At 46.4% G+C, this 18,641-nt stretch overlaps 1 protein-coding gene across 1 annotated transcript in view; it reads left to right on the top strand.

Moving 5' to 3' along the window:
* Window positions 1–18,641, top strand: part of MAP4 (microtubule associated protein 4) — a 168,324-nt gene that overhangs the window by 65,409 nt on the left and 84,274 nt on the right. The window contains exon 4 of the mRNA XM_082314095.1: window positions 676–741. Within this exon, the coding sequence (XP_082170221.1) occupies window positions 676–741 (66 nt within the window). The remainder of the gene's footprint in view (window positions 1–675; window positions 742–18,641) is intronic.

The following is an 18,641-nucleotide window of genomic DNA, read 5'->3' as shown; positions in this document are numbered from 1 at the left end:
GCTGAGGGTGTGCTCTTCTCCGTCGTTCAGGTCATTAATGAAGATGTTAAACAGGTCATTAATGAAGATGTTGAACAGTATTGGCCCCCGCGTCAAGTGCTGGGGGATGCCGCTAGTGACTGGCCTCCAGCTGGGCTTTGTGCTAGCGATCACCGCCCTCGGGGCCTGGCTGCTCAGGCAGTGTTCCACCCGCCTCGCCGTGCAGTTATCGGACCCGTGCTTTGTCAGTTTGTCCGTGAGGAGGTTATGGGAGACAGCGCTAAGGTCAAGAGCATCAGCATCACATCCACCAAGCCCGTCGAAGTTTTATCAGCTTGGCTAAGCATTGTTTGCTTGAAGGAAATCCAGAGCGCTGGTCTAGTGCTGGCCCTTAGGAAAGCTTAGTTTGAAGTGATGGTACGAAGAGATAAAGCAGCTTCTAGTCATTATGCCTTGAGTCTCCTTCATGAGACTAGATTTTCTGTGATTGAAAAGCTCTTCCTTTTGGGTTTTAAGTTGCGCTGACTCGGTGCCATGTGGGTAACCTTAACTTATTTCAAAAATAACTCTGGGGGGGGAAAAACCCCTTATCTGTGTGTTTGATAACATTACAGTGTTGTCCTTACAATGTTGGTTTTAAGTTTTGGATTAAGATTAACTTCATCCACTGCTAACACTTCCTTTGATTTCTTGCAGATACTTCAGCTTCTGGGCCAACAGTTATAGAAAACGGTGACCATGGAATAGAAGATCACCGCACAGGTACGTGCTTAACGTCTGAAGGAAACGCGTCGGCTTCTTTATTTGTTATTGGACTGGTAAAACCTCATTGTGACAAAATGCGTCTTCTTTTTGAGGCGTATTTCTCCATGGAGGGTTGTGTTTGGTTTTTTAATGATCTTTTCAAAGAATTTGAAACAAAATAGAACTGCATTCTCTTTTGGGTTTGAAACTGCTTATTTGCATAAAGCCTCATTCTGAAGACATTGTAGACTTTCTCCATGGGCAGTGTTGGGAAGGCAGCATCTAGGGCACCGATACCTAAGGGGCTTTCCAGTGACTCCATAATATTCGTAGCTGAACTCTACCCTAACCTGGGAGAACGACTTCTCCTGTTCCCCCTGAGACTGACAGTGATGTTTCTTCTCGGAGTACGCCATCCTTGGATGCAGTTTTTTCATTCACTAATTCTTAGCTGCTACTGAAATTACACTGCTTTGTTTATTTTGCAGCTTCTCCTTCCACCCCAAACTATCCTTCTGTAAATATCTCCTAATACTTGCTTTGGCAATGTCAAAGACGAAATTCAGGTCTTCTGAACCTTTTTTCATACAGCATTAGGATAGCTTTGTCTGCAAGAAACTTGTCATTGCTTAAGTGGACCGATATTTCAAACTTGTGAGGAATCTGGAAAATAACTGACCTTTCCAAGCAGCCTAACGTATGCTGAAGTTAGTCTTCTCTTAGCAGTTAGTTACATTTAATGATAAACGCCCGTTCCCTTTTATTGAGACTTTCTTACTGTGAATTGGGTTTCCTACCAAATTCCAACAGACCTGTTTAGGCGACGGTGTGCGCGAGCCAGCGGATTGTTTCCCTTCGTGGTGAGGAGGGTGCGGGCTCTGTCAGCCCGTACTGTAGCACCTCTCTTTTCTTGAGGCTAAAATATTAAAAAGTCGATTGTCATCCTGGCATTGGTAAGAGCTCTTTATTTGGTCTCCCTTTCCGTGATCTCCAGCTCAGCTTTAGCAGCGCAGATGATCGCTCGGATTGTTCGGAGGCTCCCAGCGCTAGCATCCCTGCTCGTCCATAGGTACGGCCCCGAGAAAAAACAGTCCAGGAGATAATGATGAAGGTGTGGGAGTGGGAGACAGGGATGAATTTAAACACTTTTTTGCTATAATTCTATTTCGTGTGAGCGAGTGTTCATGTTCTTATTGAGCATAGGAATATAAAAATTGATCTTTGTACTTAATTTGCCGTTGTAAATCTGGTCAAAAGGAAGCTGTGCATCTTTTATAATTGAGTATAAAACTGAAATGGAGAACACTCCTGAGCCTTCCTAAGGATACTGCCTCTCTTTCTTTTAATACCTATAACTAAAAGTAAAACCAGATCTATGGTACTCCAGGTATGACTAATTAAATGTGTTGGGATTTTTTTATTGAACTTCTGAATTGTGTTTAAAAATTTTCTCGTTATTTACTTAATACTAGCTTTCTGGAGGTTTAACCCTTCACACACTAAATGCTAATAACTTTGATCAAAGATACTTTTATGTGTCTGAAGCTTTTTAATTTATTAATATGTTTCATCTTTGTGGGGTAGAGTTGGATTTTTTTTTTCTTGTTAAAGGCTGTCTAAAAGTGACATCAAAGTGGTAGAAACAGCTTGTCAAAGGATGAAGAGTCGTAGGCATCAAGTTAATTAGGCTTTTCAGAGTAACAGAAGACTTATACAGCACAACTACTTCATGGACTCTTTCCCCCTACCCCCTTCTCTATGGAATACTTGAAATATCCAAGTGTATACATTTGAGAGGAAGGGAGAAATGCTCATTTTCGATCAGATGATGGAGGGGTTTTTCAGAGGTGAAGAGCAGTTGATGCTCTGCAGAAATACAGGCAAGTTGTTCCAGACCAGGTGACAGACTTCAGCAGTGCCTGGCTCTCCATTGAGTAGGTGGTGCTGCCTAAAGCCTTTTTGGCTGGCTCATTTGTTTTCTGCTGGGTCTGTTCCCTAATCTGTCTCTTTCTAAAGCTGAAATGATTCTTCTGGATGTGCAATGTGGGCCCAGTGCAGAGGTGGGGAACTGAGAGAGGACCAAGGAAGGTGATGCTCAAGGAAACCAGCTTTTTGCTACAAAAAGCAGTGTTAAGAGCTACGGAGAGAGCTTTTAAAAGCAGAGCTGTGTTTGAGATGAATTCTGAAACAGACTTCAGGAAAAGTATTGGGGAAAGAGGTAGTTAAGCTGTTTGAAAATACAAATGTCCGCTTATCCCTCCAGTCTAGATCGCAGGAAGCACTGCTACGCGTTTTTTTTTCACCGATCAAATAAAACAGGGTGATGACTTGCTAATGTTTTATTGCATGGAACGTTATCTACAGACATCTGCTGTGTGTGTGTGCAGGGGTTAGAATCAGTCAGGACTGAAATCTTAGCGCTGGTTTGGCAGCCTGTGCTGCCTCCTGCCTGGATGCCCTGCTCCGAAATACCAGTAATGGAGCAGATGGCGTAAATCCAAAACTAATGCAACTCGGGGGGCAAACCCCTGTATTAACGGCTGGATTGGTTTTGTTATAATAGCGCTGTATTTAAACCATCGAAGCAGGGATGTGTATAGTTCAGCATTTCAGAACGTAAAGGAAAAATGTGAATGGTTGACTTTACGTTGGCTGTTTACCTGAGGGTGCAAAACTGTGGCCGCGAGGCTGAGAACCCCTGCGCCCGTTTGCTTTCCCCGAACGGGAGAGACGGGCGGTTTCTCCGAAGGGTTCGGTGCTTGGCAGTGCTGAGCCTTCTGTGGCGACTGCTGCTTTGGTTTGTGGGTTTTTGGGGTTTTTTTTTGAGAACTTGAGAGCTACAGCGCGGGAGCGCTGGCTTGGCTCCTCGGCGCGTAGGCTGCAGCTCTCTAGGAATTCTGTTTTTCCTTATAAGGAGAAATGGGAGAGCGGCTGGCGCAGCGTTCGGAGGGACGCCGCGCGCGGCTGGCGCGACTCAAGCGAATGGGCGAGGGTGGGGGCGACTGGCGACGGTTCATAGCCACCGATGGCACGCAGGTATTGCATCAGGGAGCTAACCGCTCGCTTTCGTGATGCAAAGGTTAGAGGGTGCCTCGTAAAACTCCAACAGCAGGTTTAAAACGGCAACAAAAAAAAGTGTGATTTTTGAACAGTACAACGTTTGCAACTCCTTATTGCAGGATATTTGCCTAGAGTTCACAGGAATTATATACTTTAAAAAGACAAATTTCTGGAAAGAAATCCATTAAGGATGATGATGTGGTTTAATCTGGATACCTCTTGTTCCAAGATCCTGTTCGCTGTCTTGCTGGACGATGAGAAGTGACCTGGGGAAGTATTGCTATTCGGTGCTCATACTTTCCCTGGCTGGACTTTCTCTCCCGCCAGCCCGCCTGTTGCTCTCTCATCGGAGATCGGGTCACAAAACCACTTTGTCACTGCTTTCAGTGCAAATTGTGCTTTTAAGCAGCATCCTGAGCTGCTGCTCTTTTGACAGCAATTTGTCACTAATCTTGATTTATCACAGCTACTTTTTGCATGTGGCACAATGTCATGCCATGGCATGACTAATGATATATTTTCAGACACTTCTAAAAGCAAAATTCCATGTGTCTCTAATCTGGCTTTTGGCAAATCTCCTGGCTGCACTAAATGAAATATTGCTTGTTGTGCAGTTGCTACCTGAATGTTCATGTTTACTAATGACTTGCGCTTTTTTGCCCCTTTCCCCATCCCGTTTCCCTCTCCTACTTCTTTTCCTCTCTTCTATTTTCTCCTCCTAGAAGCCTAGACTGTCTCCTAACACTGGGGCTGCCACTGACACAAGACCAGTGTACTTTTCTACCTGCCATTACACTTCTAAAATCTTCAGCATTTTACAGAGCTCTTGCTTTACATCTTTGGACTTTCCGTGTAGAAGAAACCCAAGGGTAGCTGTGCGGTCGGCCGATCAGCCCTTCTCCTCCTCCCTCTCTGCTCTGCAGTGCTTGTTGAAACCTTCCTTTCTTTGTGTAAGCACAAACGTGCATGATGGTTTTTAACTGCACTATTTCAGCACTCCCACTGTTTTTTGAATCACAACTCCGGCTCCATTTTTAGTTCAACCACTTTTAAATTTAATTTATATCCTTTTTCATGGACGCTTAATAACAAAGGTTTGATGTTCAATTTAAAGTTGTGCTTTCATAGCGGATGGGTCCACCATGACTGCAGCTCCTTTCCCTCCTCCCCGTACTCACCACAGCCTTTTAGAATAACGCTGAGTTTTACCTGCCTTTATCCTTGCTGCTTTGAAACCTTCTCATATGAGGTTTTTAGCCTTAATGTTGTCTTCTTCAAAACAGGGGTTTTCCCATCATAGCGCTTATTATACAGACTTGAGAAACAAATTAGGAAAAGCCGTGTTTACTACAGTACAGGCAGATTGCCTCTGGTTTGAGGGGGGGGTTGTGGGGTTCAAGCCCTTGCCATTGACTGGGAGTATACAGGAGAACGACCAGCCCCAAATTCCTGCCTCGGTGAGCTGCTTTGCTGCCGTACTGCTGCCTGCAGGCCTGGGAAGTAAGAAAGAAAATTGCCTTTCTTTAACGTCATACCTCAGGCTTCAGTTTTGGTAATGACGGCCTCAGATGAAATGTTACCTGCCACAAAAAATAATCTGTCCCTTCTAAAACTGAGAGAAACAAAGGATCTAGGACTAAATGGTTAAATCTACACTGAAAGAATTATGACAGTTTCCAGCAACACCAAAAGGAATGGGCCTGTTTTAACCTTAAACAGAGCTACAAGAGGTGAGCAAGTCCGTTGCCATTCCTGCTGTCTCCGTAAAGGCGCAAAGCTTTCCAAACACCCAAGTGTTAGTAACTACCATTCAACAGATAAAATGCAAAAGAAGGAAATAATTTAGAGAGACTCCTTAGTGTTTTACGTGAGGCAAGCTCAGCCTGGGGTCTTGTAGGCTAGTGAGTGTTCTGTTTGAGGATGATTGTGTTACGTAGCTAAAGGTCCTTTGCCTACAGCACCTGATAAAAGTACAGGATTTACTTGAACCCAAATCCAGTCTAAGGTAGGACGTGATTCTCCAGTTGCCAAAAGCTAGCAGACTTTCACTTGCCTAAAAATGATGTTTTCTTGTTGTGAAGAGAGTAGCTTGCACCTGAATATTCCTAGTACCCTGACAGTACCCTCGACTACATTACACTACTGGTCTACTCATGATATACTGGAGACTATCGCACCTTGAATGAATACTGCTGTTAATGCCACCAGAAGGTTGTCTTTGAAGATCTCCTTCAAACAGTGACCCATCCAATCTTGGTTTTTATTTTTTTTTTAATCTGAGACCTCACATGCTCCCCACCCAGGGTGACAGTGTCCAGAGCTGCTGCAAGGAATCGTGTGTAACAGCCTGCTTAGTGATGTGCATCAGGACTCAAGGCTTTTGTTCTCTAATTTGGTGGCGATTCATTGCCTTACCCACCATTCAAAGCCTCATTAGTAGCTGACATCCTTGTGGTGCCAATTTCTGAACAAGTAACACCGTTGGCTTCTCCTCCGAGGCAGATAGCTGTCGCTTCTGAGAAAACCCCGTTGCCTGCAGGCGCTCAGTTGCCAAAGCTGGGCTCTTCCCTTGCCGGTCCGGCGTGCCGACCTGGCAGAGCCACCATGCAGTTGCTTAAGACCAGCAGCCTTTGAGACCAGATGCTGAGCAAAAGCACCAAAATCAGCGGTTCCCTGTGGACTAGAGCAATAACGGTAATTAGGATACAGGATCCACTGGCAAGCATGGCTGTCGCAGGTTGCCCTCTGTCTTCCTGAGGGAATACGCCACGTGGTAGCGCGTAGCCAACAGCCTCCGCCTTTGACGAGCCCCAGCGCCCTTCTGGGGCGGTGGAAGGTCCCGCTCCCACGGGTCTGCAGGCCACCCGGGACCGCTTCTCCCGCTGCGCTTCACACGTCGGGGCGGCTGCTCGCTCGCACCGAAAGGTGAGACGGGAGCAGCGGCGCGTGATGCGAGGAGAGGCGTTTGGTCCTTCTTGTCGTGACGTGCTTGCTTCTTGGGGGATTTTTGGCGTCTGTTGCCATAAAAGGAGATTGCTATGTTCTCGGCTTTATTTTTAAAGACCTCTTTGTAGCCTTTTTTTTTTTAATGTGGTTGATTTTGGAGCAAGACAGCATCACGGCTAGTTTGGAGGCATTTTAACTTGGTTCCGCAAGTCATTCTTTTTCACCTTTTGCCTTAAGCGGGCTTAACTATTTCTGCCCTAGAGAGTAAATAACGAGGGAGACATTTTCAGCTTGGATAACAGAAGTTTTCAGATTAACTGAATATCAGACTTCCTTCCCCCAGCCCCTGCACATGCTTTACTTCATCGAAATGCAATAATGCTTTAAAGCACTAAAGTACTAGTACTAGAGTAGCAAAAGCCAGAGGGGAGTTTCTAGCAGTCGCGGCCGCTGGCGAGGTCAGCTCGCTTGGCGTGGCGGGCAGCGGCGTTGCGGAGCGCCCTGCCTGGCGCAGGACCCCGCGCAGGGACGCCGGGCTGGGCGCCCGCCGGCTGACCGGGCGGAGCGGCGTCTCCAGCGCAGCTCGCCGATGCAGGCGGGGGCACCCCCGGGCTTCAGGCGCCGTCTCAGCTGCCGACATGAACAACTCATTCCATTACGCTACCGCTTTTCCCCCCCCTCATATTTTTTTTTTTTTTATCCCTGTTTATTTTAAATGTCATTAGGTTTACAAATTTGAATGTAAACGTGTAGAGAGAGGAAGGGCGATGGTTGTTTCTTGTTTGTGGTGGTTCTTCCTTACAGGACTCTCACCAAAAACTCTGCCATGTCAAACGTTTGCTTTTCGGGGGCAGAAGGGTAACGTGCCCGTCCTGGGAGGCTGAACGCTTTGGCGGGGGGAGGTAGGGGATGTCGGAGAGTCAACGCAGAGTGTTGTATCTTTGGTCACTCCCAGAAAATGTACGTGTATCTTGCTGAAAATCCGGTGCGGTAAATGAATACGCAGGAGTGTGTGTTTTCGTTTTTCAGTTTTTACTTTCAGAAAGCTGGGTAGCTACCAAATGTGTTCCTCTGTTTAAATTTCATGTTATCCATTCTTTTCTCTGGTCTTTGGAGATGATACGAAATCTTTGCAGAACATACTATAACTTTCTTGTGCTTACAAGCTTGTCTGTTACCACTTCTGATTTTTCTTAACGATTCCAATGCTTTGTATGACGTGAAGCTGTATATCACTGTTGAATAAATCACACTAATAAACATCTCAAACTAACCTCTCAATAGTTGTACTGTGGTGAGAATCTTCTTGGATTGTGCTGCTTATTCGTAGTTAATATCTACAGGTAGCTGCATGTGCTTGATTAACCGCTCCGGTGTCGGCTCTAAGAGGTAAATGGCTTAAACTGGAATAGTTTGCTGTCTGGACAGATGTTTGAAAACATGTCCGTCCAAAAATTGGTTTAGTTAATACAGTTCATCCATTAAAAAGGAAATTCTTTCAACGAGCCACACGATTTTGTTGTTGTTGCGGGGGTGGTGGGCAGAAATAGAAGGAAAACTTCTTCCCACCGCGCTCAAGGAATAACAAGTGGGCTGGGGATGGATGAGATGGATGCTCGCTTCCATGTTGGACTGACAAGGTACTTAAAATCTGCATGTATGGGCTAGCTAGTCAGTAATGTCTGGTGTTTGTGGCAGTGCGCCTCTTGTGGCTTAAGATGCCTGATTTTGTGAGGATTCACAGAAAAACGACACGGCTGTGGGAACGGTAATCTGCACGTAACAACACTTCTGTGTATGCGATGCGTGCAAGGGAAGCATTTAACTGCTGAGAGTCAGTCCTTGCTCTTTGTTATCTGTCCCTCTGCTGCTGTTGAATAAGTTGCTAGTGCACAAAGTTAAAAAAACAAACAAACAAAAAAAAAAACCAAAAAAACCAAAACCAAAACTAAGCAAAATAACCCCCAACAAAACCCACAAAAAACCCTAAAAAAGTCATTCCTTATGTTTAGCATTTTGTAAATAGGACACGTAAAGGTGTGCTTTTCTAAGTAAAGCTATTTTTCCTCTTTTACCTGCCTGCGTATTTCCCATTTGTGAGTTTTTATTTATAAAGGCTTTTCTAATTTCTGGGCTTAAGGGAGAGCTTTTTAGGCTTTTCAGAATGGGTCTGCATCCAACCGTATTTGCTAAAGGAGAGTTCATGTTTTCTGTTGCTTCGGTCTAAAAAAAGCAGCAGACTGAATAATTCAGAAGGCCGAGTTCTTCAGACGGGCATGACTAAGGTGTTTTGTGTCTCTCTGATCTTTCGGGGGCGATTATTTCGGGGCCGGGGCCGGGTGCGGGAGGCGGGCGCCCGGGGGAAGCGGATCTGGCGGGGGGCAGGGGCTGGGGTGCTCTGTCCCGGCGCCGCGTCCCTGCGGGTGGGGGTCCCGGGCGGGAGGCGGAGGCGCTGCCGGGGGATGCGCTGCTTCCCCCTCGCCCCGAGGGAGAGCGCGAAGGACGAAGGCTCGCGCTCTGCCGGGCGACCCTTGTGCGGGCTCTGAAGGAGCCGGTGCCCTTTCGGCTGAGGGACCCTTGCAGCTTTCTACGGCTGGCAGAGGAGTTGCGTAGCCGTCAGCATAATCTCAACTCATGAGCTGCTCACAGCAGAAAGCTGAAAGAAACTTCCCAGATGTTGAAGTGCTCATAAACACTGGGAACGCAAGAGACATCGGGGTAAATTTTTGTTCAGCACAGGACTTGGCTTAGAAAACCCAACCGCTCTGAAGAGCCCCTTCCGTGCCCCGGCTTAGATCGAGGTCTAATTCTCACGCGGCTGAGCTTTCGGTGGAGCGTAGCGCAGGGGAACGCGGGCGCCGAGCGCTCGGATCGCAGTGAACGGTGACTCATGAGATCGCCGGGGCACAGATCTGTCACTTCAATGTGCGTTTCATTAATACGGCTCTTCTCTGTTGTCTGACTGCCTACTTGTTTGATGTACCCGGCGGACACTTGAGTTCTCACGCACTGAAAAGGTGCACTGCGAGCTGCTTAACAATGGTTCTTTAAGCATACGTGATGTTTTGCAGCAGCTTGGCTTGAAAATATTACAGGTTTGTGCTAGAAGTATTGCATTTAAGAGCTTTCCATCCTTGAATCTCTCTTGCTCTTCCACATCTCGGTGAGTCAGTCACGTTTTGCGTGGAAGTGATGTAGATGGGCATTGACCGCAGCAAAGGAGCGTGTCCTAAAACGCAGTCACTTGTGCTACCAGTGTTCTACATACTTCTTCCTGTTAAGACTTTAGATATTTTGCTGAATATTCAGGTGAGAATGCTGGTTCCATCTGCACCTTGAAATGACCGTAGGAATCTTTGATAACACGGGAATAACTTCTTTGAAAAACGATGACTTTGGAAGATTAAATAGGGGAAATGCATTTGTCTGGTTAGCCAGCTGCTATTAACCAAGAGCAGCTAGCTATTAACCAAGAGCAGCTAGCCAGCTGCTATTAACACAACCTTTCTTTTTTCAGATGGGATTTTAGTGGAAAGAAGCTTAAGTGTTGGAGCGAGCACCTACCTCTGAGGTTTTTGGTGTTTTGCCGACCATTTCCTAAAACTAGATAGGACCACTAGTGACCGCTGCCCTGACTTCTGCAACACGGGGTAGTCCTCAGTGAGTTCCATGCCAGGCTGATAACTTTTTTGCTGTAAATATCCAATTTTGATTTCTTTTGTCATCTGAAGGCTTTAAGTCCTCTATTTTTGGGGGTTAAGTTCTATATAGTTCCTACCAGTATTTTAAAAAACCACCAAAACACTTATTTCTATTTTAAATTCAGTCACCTTCAAATGAGTTTGATACTTTGAGACATTTACTTCCAGTATAAATAGTTATAGACTGATCAGCTCACCTCTCCTGTCTTTAAAGGATATCTGAATGTTGTATTTTCAGATGAACATCAACAGCTTTCCTGTCGACAGCGAGCAGCTGTGAGTCAGTCTGTTCACGGTACCTTTGTTGGGCATTGACAGGCAGATTAGTTTGACTCCAGAATAATTTCTGAATCCCAGGGCCCAGAATTGCATTATAACATTCATCCCTGTGCACACGTATTTGTAACAAAAACCAGGCCACTTCTGAGGATATATAACCAACCTCTTGAAGACTCTGGATGTGCAACTTGCTTGTCAGCCTCTTAACTGCCTGGTACACTAATGCTTGCTTTGACCGTCCAGGCAGAGGAGGCTCTCACCTCCATTACACTAAATGCACACCTGCAAACTTTATGAAAGCCCTCGGAATGGCGGCTTTTGTATTCCGTTTCATGAAATTATAGTAAAAATGCACGTCACCTTCTGTGGGAGCTGCTGCCTTTTCAATGTCCCGCTTAATCCGCGAGCACTGAGGCCCGTCTGCGGAGGGCTGCAAGCACCGCACCTCCTGTCCTGGGGTGTTTTGTCCAGAGGAGCAAAACCAAATTCAGGTAAAACGTGCCTTTTGTGAGAGTGGTTACTCTGTGCTGTTTAGGCTTCGTTAAAGAATGGTCCCTGCTCCAACAACCCAAGCAAGGAACTGTTAGCGGCTTCGGAGGGCTTTTTGCCTCACGGAGACAAATTCCCAAAGCTTATTTGGGTTTATGGGAAACAAATACAAATTCTTCTGAACTGCAGACTAATGCCTGTGCTAATGCCTGTGCCTTTGCTTCCTGCAGCGATCCAGTAAGACCTCAGATGGTCCTTTTTCAGTTTTCAGAAAATACAGATGTTCCTCCCTATTCCCAATGCGGGGCTTGGGCAGCTATAAATTTCTCACCTTTAACTTGCCCGTTACATGTCTAGGTATGAATTACATAGAAATAACTTTTCAAGGTCAAACTACTTAGAATTAGTAATTACGAGTCTGAACACCCTTTGAAATGTCAGTTCCAACCCCAAAGCCAGCGTTACGTGGTGCCTTCAATCTGGTGAGCAAGCCGCTGGCCTTCTGCGCGTGGAAGGGCGCCTGCCCTGCGCGGCGTCTCCCCGCACGGGCGGTCGCCGGAGCGGTCGGGCGCTTTCCCGGAGAAGCATCGGCGCACCAGGGGAGTGCTTTACGACTGCAGACAACCGCGTACGCCGTAAATAGAGCACTTTCTCAGAAACGTCCTGGATCCAATTTAAATGTAATTGATAGCCTTGGCACTGTGATACAAGTTGTCTTTTTGGTCATTTTAATGAACTCTAGTGGGAAAAGAAATAATATAATAGCAAGTTATTCTTTGCTACAGATTTCACAGAATCATAGAATCGTCAAGGTTGGAAAAGACCCTTAAGATCACCGAGTCCAACCGCTAACCAGGCGCTGCCAAGGCCACCACTAACCCATGTCCCCAAGCACCACATCTCCCCGGCTTTTCAATCCCCCCAGGGATGGGGACTCAGCCCCTGCCCTGGGCAGCCTGGGCCAGGGCCTGGCAGCCCTTTGGGGAAGGGATTGTTCCTAACACCCACCCCAACCCTGCCCTGGCGCAGCTTGAGGCCGTTCCCTCTCGTCCCATCGCTTGTTCCTGGGGAGAAGAGACCGACATATTCTCATATCTTTCATATCTTGACATCACTTCTACCCTGACCATGGAGCAGAATCACAGGGTTTTTGTATATTATTGCCGCTGCTTTTTTGGAATCTCTGCATCAGTATCTATATTTCTTCTCATAATAGTCCTCTAATTAGCATTTCATAGAATCATAGAATCGTATCAGTTGGAAACGACCTTTAAGATCATCAAGTCCAACCGTTAACCCAGCGCTGCCAATGCGATAGCGAGGGAATCAATGGCTATTTTGGGCTGGGAAGTCATACCTGATCGCGAATGGAGTACAGCTTTTGATCGAGAAGCAGCTGGGGTGGTGGGGGCAGCTTCAGGACAGCTAAAGGTGCAACGTCCACGTTGTGGGAGCTGAAATATCCAGCGTGTCCAGTGGGCTGGATTATAGGAGCCTTGCGTTAAGGGGGTTTGTGCTGGTGGAGACTCTCCTGCCCGCCTCACTTTGCGACTTTGCTGTCGGGAACCCGCTTTGCGTGACTCCGAGTGGGTTTCCCGTTATCCCCGCTCCTCGTGCTGGAGGGGATCCCTCTGGCAGCACGTGAAGCCATCCAGCAAGTGTCAAAAACCGCTGTCAGGAGGGTTTTGGTGGGATTTTTTTGCCTGCATGATAGCACTGCATCCCCGATGGGCTACTGGATTCGGCAAATTGCCATGTTATTACCAGGGAACGATTTTACTAAATGTTTAATGTACGTTCAGCATCGTACTCCAGGTTTTTCTTACTGTAGTGCCCATTTTGGGCACTATTCAAGCACGTTGCAGTGGGGAATGGTTAAGATATTATGTATTTGCAATGTTACTTGGCTATTACGTTTTAAAATATACTAGTTGCCTGATTTTATAAACTCTATTTAGGCCTAAATTCTTTACTCTCCTAAAATAAGATAGAAGGATTCGGCCAGTTCGTGGTGTTGACGTCTTACAGAGAGCGGACCGAGACGGGGAGCAGCGACAGGCTGTGTTCGGAAGCGGCCTGGGTTGGCCAGAAGGGCTTCGCTTTTGACACTCACGGCTTTTTCTGCAGGTTCAGAAAAGAGTTTTTTTGATAGTTCTAGAGAGTCATTCTAGTCCAGGTGAATAAGTAGTTCATTCGTAACTGAGAAGCCAGGTGAAGACTGAAAAACTCCTTATTTTTGCTTTTTCGATGATAGTGCTGGTGAGATGAGGGATGAAAGGAGAGTCTTGTGGCTCTGATGGCTTGCAGGACATCACGATTAGAAAAAAAAAAAAATGTTAATATAGAAAAGTTTTCCTCTTTAATAATTTTTAGATTAAAAAACCCAAACTATTTTCATAACTTTGGTATTTTTTTCCCCTGTGCTTTATCAGCCATATTTTAAACAAGCAATTTTCTGTAACGACTATTCAAAATGTCCTTCTTGTGTGCAGTTTTGCACCAAAATGTAGCTTGACGAGGGGAAAAAAACCAAACCAAAACCCAACAAACCCAAACCAAACAGAAACCTCCAGAAAACAAAAAGAAGCCCCTGTACCATGAACGATGTAGCACTTAAAGGGTTGTGGGCACAACTATACCACCAAGCGCGCGCGTGATTTGCGCTGCTTCCCTGCCCAGGAACGTGTTTGAGGGTAGATGCTCTGTCAGGCTGAGCTGGCTCCCGATGGGTACGCCCTAACGCTCAGGGAAAGGGGGTGTAAATAAGATAAACCTTAGGCTGGCTGACTCGAAATGCTGCCGAGATCCTGAAGTTCAGTCTACCCTGACATAAATCAGCCCCCGTTTTTACATATGTCAAACAACACGCTCAAGAAGCTTTTCTTCCTGGGCCGTAGTCTTGTTTGCCGCTTGTATCAAATCAGCTTAAGCGGTTGCGTAACGAGCCCTGTTATTTGCAAGAAAGCGGAGCGCGGCGGGCCCGCTGGAACGGCTTTACGAAACGCTCCGCTCCCCCGGGGACAGCGGGGAAGCTGCCCCCGCGCCTCCCGGCGAGGCTGAAGACGCAAGGACGGAATGGGAAGCGCTGATGCTCCTGGGCCGCGGCGCGGGGAAGCAAAGCTGCGGGATGAGGCAGGGAAGAGGTGGGAGTTAGCGAGGATGGGGGGTTCGCAGAAAGCCAGCGCTCTTTTGTGCCGAGTATCGCTCTGGGTTCCTAAAGACTGCTTGCTGACGCGTGAAGGACAGTAAGTGTTGGAACTCGCACGGCTACCGGGAACGCACTGAAAGCTCCAGTGGTGACTGCGAGGAAGAGGAGGGACCTCTTTTTGTTAAAAAAAAAAAAAAAAAAAGCTGTTGCCATGGCCATTTCTCTCTTAAATGGTGCCTTCCTAGCAACCCGCTACTCTTGCTTTTCCCTTTTTGCTTCTAAACTTTGCTTCAAAGGTGGAGTGTATCCTGACTTGACTTGTTGAACAGAAAATAAAAGCTTATAATGAAGTAGTACATATGTCGAGAAGTCTATTAAAAGCTTTATGGTGAGGCTTAGTGAGATTTAAAAAACGTTAATACAAAGCGTTTAGTTTTGTAGTGTGTTTAAGAGTCATTCTAGCAAGCCTCTGACAGCTGGATGAATTAATGTGGTTTTTACAAGGCTTGAATTTCCTGAGCAAGTAGCTGTTACTTAAAATATTCAAGCCGTGAGCTTTTGAGCCTGTATCTTGAATTTAGTACCTTATTAGTGCATTTAAACCAACTGATTTGTGGAGGTACGCGTTAGAAGTGCTGAAGAAGCATGCAGGCTGATGGCTAATAGCAAATGTCACCCCCTTTTCTCTCTGTCCGTGCTTCAAGCTCACCAGCCTTTACATAAAATCAACTTGATTGCCGTTTCTCAGAACTTTGTTTCTGTGTACCCAGAATATTTTCATACACATAATCCTGTAAATGGCTGGGCATCGAGGCAGCCTTTTTAAAATAGAGTGGTATTTTCGAGAGCTTGAGGCAGGCCGAAGAGAGACTGAGGCTTATTGCTGCAAAGAGGCAGGACCACTTGCCCTCGCTGCTTTATCGTCCAAAGTCATGCTTACGTTACCCAGTTTTCCTTTAACTAGCCTGTCTTTCTGGAACTTAACTACAGGTTAAAAAGGTACTTTCTTTTTTTTTTTTTTTTTCCTCCCTCTTTATTGCCTCAGACAACACCCTGTTTCTTTTCTTGCTTATTCTCATGGCTTATACTACGGTTTTTGCAGTGACCCTTTAGATTACTGGAATTTATATGCCATGTATGCTTGAGAGACTTGTCAAAGGACTAAACCAAACAATAGTACTGTAAAACACGTCAAAATTTCTCTTAGTCTAAACACTTTATCACCTTTTTGCTAGATCTGGCTAATTATTTAGCTTAATAATAAGAATTTATCTTTCATATTAGATCAGTTAGCTAAACATTTGCCTTTGAGTTAGTAACGTGGCCAAGCAAGGGAAAAGCTACCGAGCCGCCATCACGACGCGGGTAGGAAGGCAGCTCCGCGGCGAGTCGGGCACGTCTGGAGGCGCGAATGGGAGCGTGGCCGCCCGCTGCCCCGCGGCGGCGAAACCGTGGCCGGCGAAACCCCTGCGCGGCGGAGGCTGGCGGGAGGTGGGCTCGTGCGAAACGCCGCTCCAAGCTGCTGTCGCCTTTCACAGCACGCACCTTTTTTCACCTCTGCTTTTTGTTCCAAACCTGGGCGTTCTGTTTTGTAAAGACAACTGATCTAAGAGGAGTTTATCCTGCTTAGAAGACAAATTCAGAAAGAATTGTGTGCTGGGATGTCGGAGGGGCTTTGAGAGGTCGTACGACGTGGGCTAAATATGAACCTGGGGGATAGGAAACTTCCCTAATCCTGGCTCTGGTTGCAGCTCACTTGGAGGCCTTAGCTCTTTAATCTTCTTCCATTTCAGTCCCATCACTGAAAATAGGGTAAGGCTGATTACATTGTGCATTTTATCTTTTATAGCTATGCTGCATCTGTTGTTATCACCGCGTTCTCATTTCAGTGGTGTTGACTAGTGCCAGAGGTAATCTTGGATTAATCTGACCTTTTCTGGAAAAAGAAAATCTCGTAGTTACGAAACGTATCTGGATACGGTGAGGCTGAGCAAGAGGACATCTGTGGCCATTGGTAGGGAGAGCAAATCTACACCTTGGAGCAGGTGCGGCTTTTAAATGGCTCAGCAAAGGGAACTTCAGCTTAGAGGCTTAGCAGACTGGCTGCAGGGTTTCCTCATTAAACCCCATAACACTACTCTCCATGGAAGTGGTTTTGAACAAATTCAGCTCACTTAGTCCTGCATTAGTAATTCACTGAAAAATAAAGAAATGATAAATACGCTCATCAGTAATCCCCCTTTTGGCTGCTATTTTGGTACAGTTTGTACAGGTGTTTGCCAGCTCCAAGCCATAAAACACCAAGTATACCTTCAGTAGAGTTCGTGTTTCTAAAATACTCGGGCTTCTGTCCAGTATAGCATAAAAGTTACCCGAATTATTGCTGAATGAGTATTGGAAACGAGAAGCTCTGCAACCTTCCGGCGTTACAAGGCTCTGGACCGCGGCAGGAGGGACGCCCGGGCTCCTGCTCTCCTCCCCGGGCCCAGGGAGCTCTGCCCGCTCCTCTCTGACCGCGTCTCCTCGCCCTTTGAGCGAGGCTGCGAGTGAGGCTTACCCTGCTCTTGCAGACTGTGCAAAATGCAACGCTTGATTATTTTTTTTAAGCATGCGCTTTTCTTTTTTCCACTTCTGTTGATGAATGCTGTGTGGTATCTCCTTCCTCCGATGGGATAAAAGCTCACCTTGATACGGCAGAGGTGGTCCCTCCTCGCTTGAAGCTGCTCTTCTCTGCTGCACCGAACAGGGCAGGATCGCGGTTTCTGCAACACGGAGGTGCTGTGGCGTTTGAAGAGGAGGCTGTTCCCATAAATCTGGCAGCTCCTTTTAGCAGCAGGGAATGGCAAAATAAGCTGCTTCCTGGAGATGACTGGGTAGAAATGGAAGTTTCTTAACAGGCTGTTCGCATTTAATCAATGCCTGTTAAGCTGTGCAAGATTAACAGCTTCCTTAGGAGCGATCTATAGCTTTAGGGCTGTGGATGTTTCTGTAGACAATCGATGCTGTAGGCAACTATGAAATTAGAAATGACTTAGCAAGGCGCAGAAGTGACATGAGATTCTAGGGAGTGAACAAACCACGATTCATCCCCAAAAGGAATTATCTGGAAGGGATGATTGATGTTGTTTTGTCGTGTAACTCGTATTATTTAACCTTCTTCCTTTTAACTAGAGCATGCTATATTTGACCTATCCTAAAAAAAGAATTTTCTGTAGTTCTTTGTGACAGGTTAGTTCTTGCGTGCCCTCAGGGTAGTCTGCCTTCCCGAGAAACACCCGAGAGCCTGGCTAAGCCTGCTGTCTTCCTGCGGATTTGGCAGTCACTTGCACTTAAGAGGGCTGGTAGTTCCCTCACAGATGACTGCAGGACGAAAGAATGGCGTTTTATTCTTCTGGAGTCCTCTTTCCTGCGTGGATTAAAACTTCTACTGTTAAAATGTGAAATGGCTATTTACCAGACTCAAGAGGAAAATGCGCTGGTATTTAATGATGCTGCCACACGGCGAGTTAGCGGGAAGGTTGGGAGGACAGCTTGGGCTTCCTGAGCCAACCCTTAAAATTGTTGCTTCCCAAGCAGAAACTGGCAGGCAGAGCGTCAGGGCCCGAGACGTGACAGCGTTTGCCAGCAGAAAGCTGTCGTGGGTCTCGTCATCAGCCTGCAGTGGCTGTAGGAACTGTTCCCTGCTAATGGGATTTGGCAGAGGAGAAGGGTTAGAGGTGTCCGGGTTCTTGACGCGATGCCACGTATTCTGCCTTAATTGGCACACAGCTTTTTGTGCTTTAAAAATCTCTCTTCTTGGTGCCAGTTGAAGACGAACTGCTGTAGAATGAAATTTGTCAACAGGGTAGAAAGTCCAAGGGTGTTTCTGATAGCGGAGAACAAGCATCTAATCTCTACCTCCAATACCTGCAGAGAATACAAATTCAGCTATTCAATTCAGTCCAGCATGTCCGAGGTGTGAAATAAGAACGTTTTCTCTATGTCTGAGAAAAGATACTTCTGCTTCTTTATTGTTTAAGTACGGCTATAACATAGGATTCTTGTGTTGCAATGTTATGGTGTCACATCGTCACCTCTCCCGGTTCGGCTGCCCGCTACCACAGCAGCATCCTGCTCGCTGCCGTGGCTCTAGCTGCCCTCACGGCTGGTGGCACAGAGGCAAATACAGACCCAGGTAACCTTACGTTACATTTTTTAGGCAAATATTGTTGAAGGGGGAGGGTACCAGACACGGGAGATCAGAATGACTCGTTAAAAAGATCGCCCGTGGAACGTGTCGATGGGCTCAACCTTTC

The sequence above is a fragment of the Platalea leucorodia genome (genome assembly GCF_965183815.1).
Source record: "Platalea leucorodia genome assembly, chromosome: 1".
NCBI classification, from domain to species: domain Eukaryota; kingdom Metazoa; phylum Chordata; class Aves; order Pelecaniformes; family Threskiornithidae; genus Platalea; species Platalea leucorodia.
Note: the sequence above shows the minus strand (reverse complement) of the source record. Positions and strands in the feature narration are given on the sequence as shown.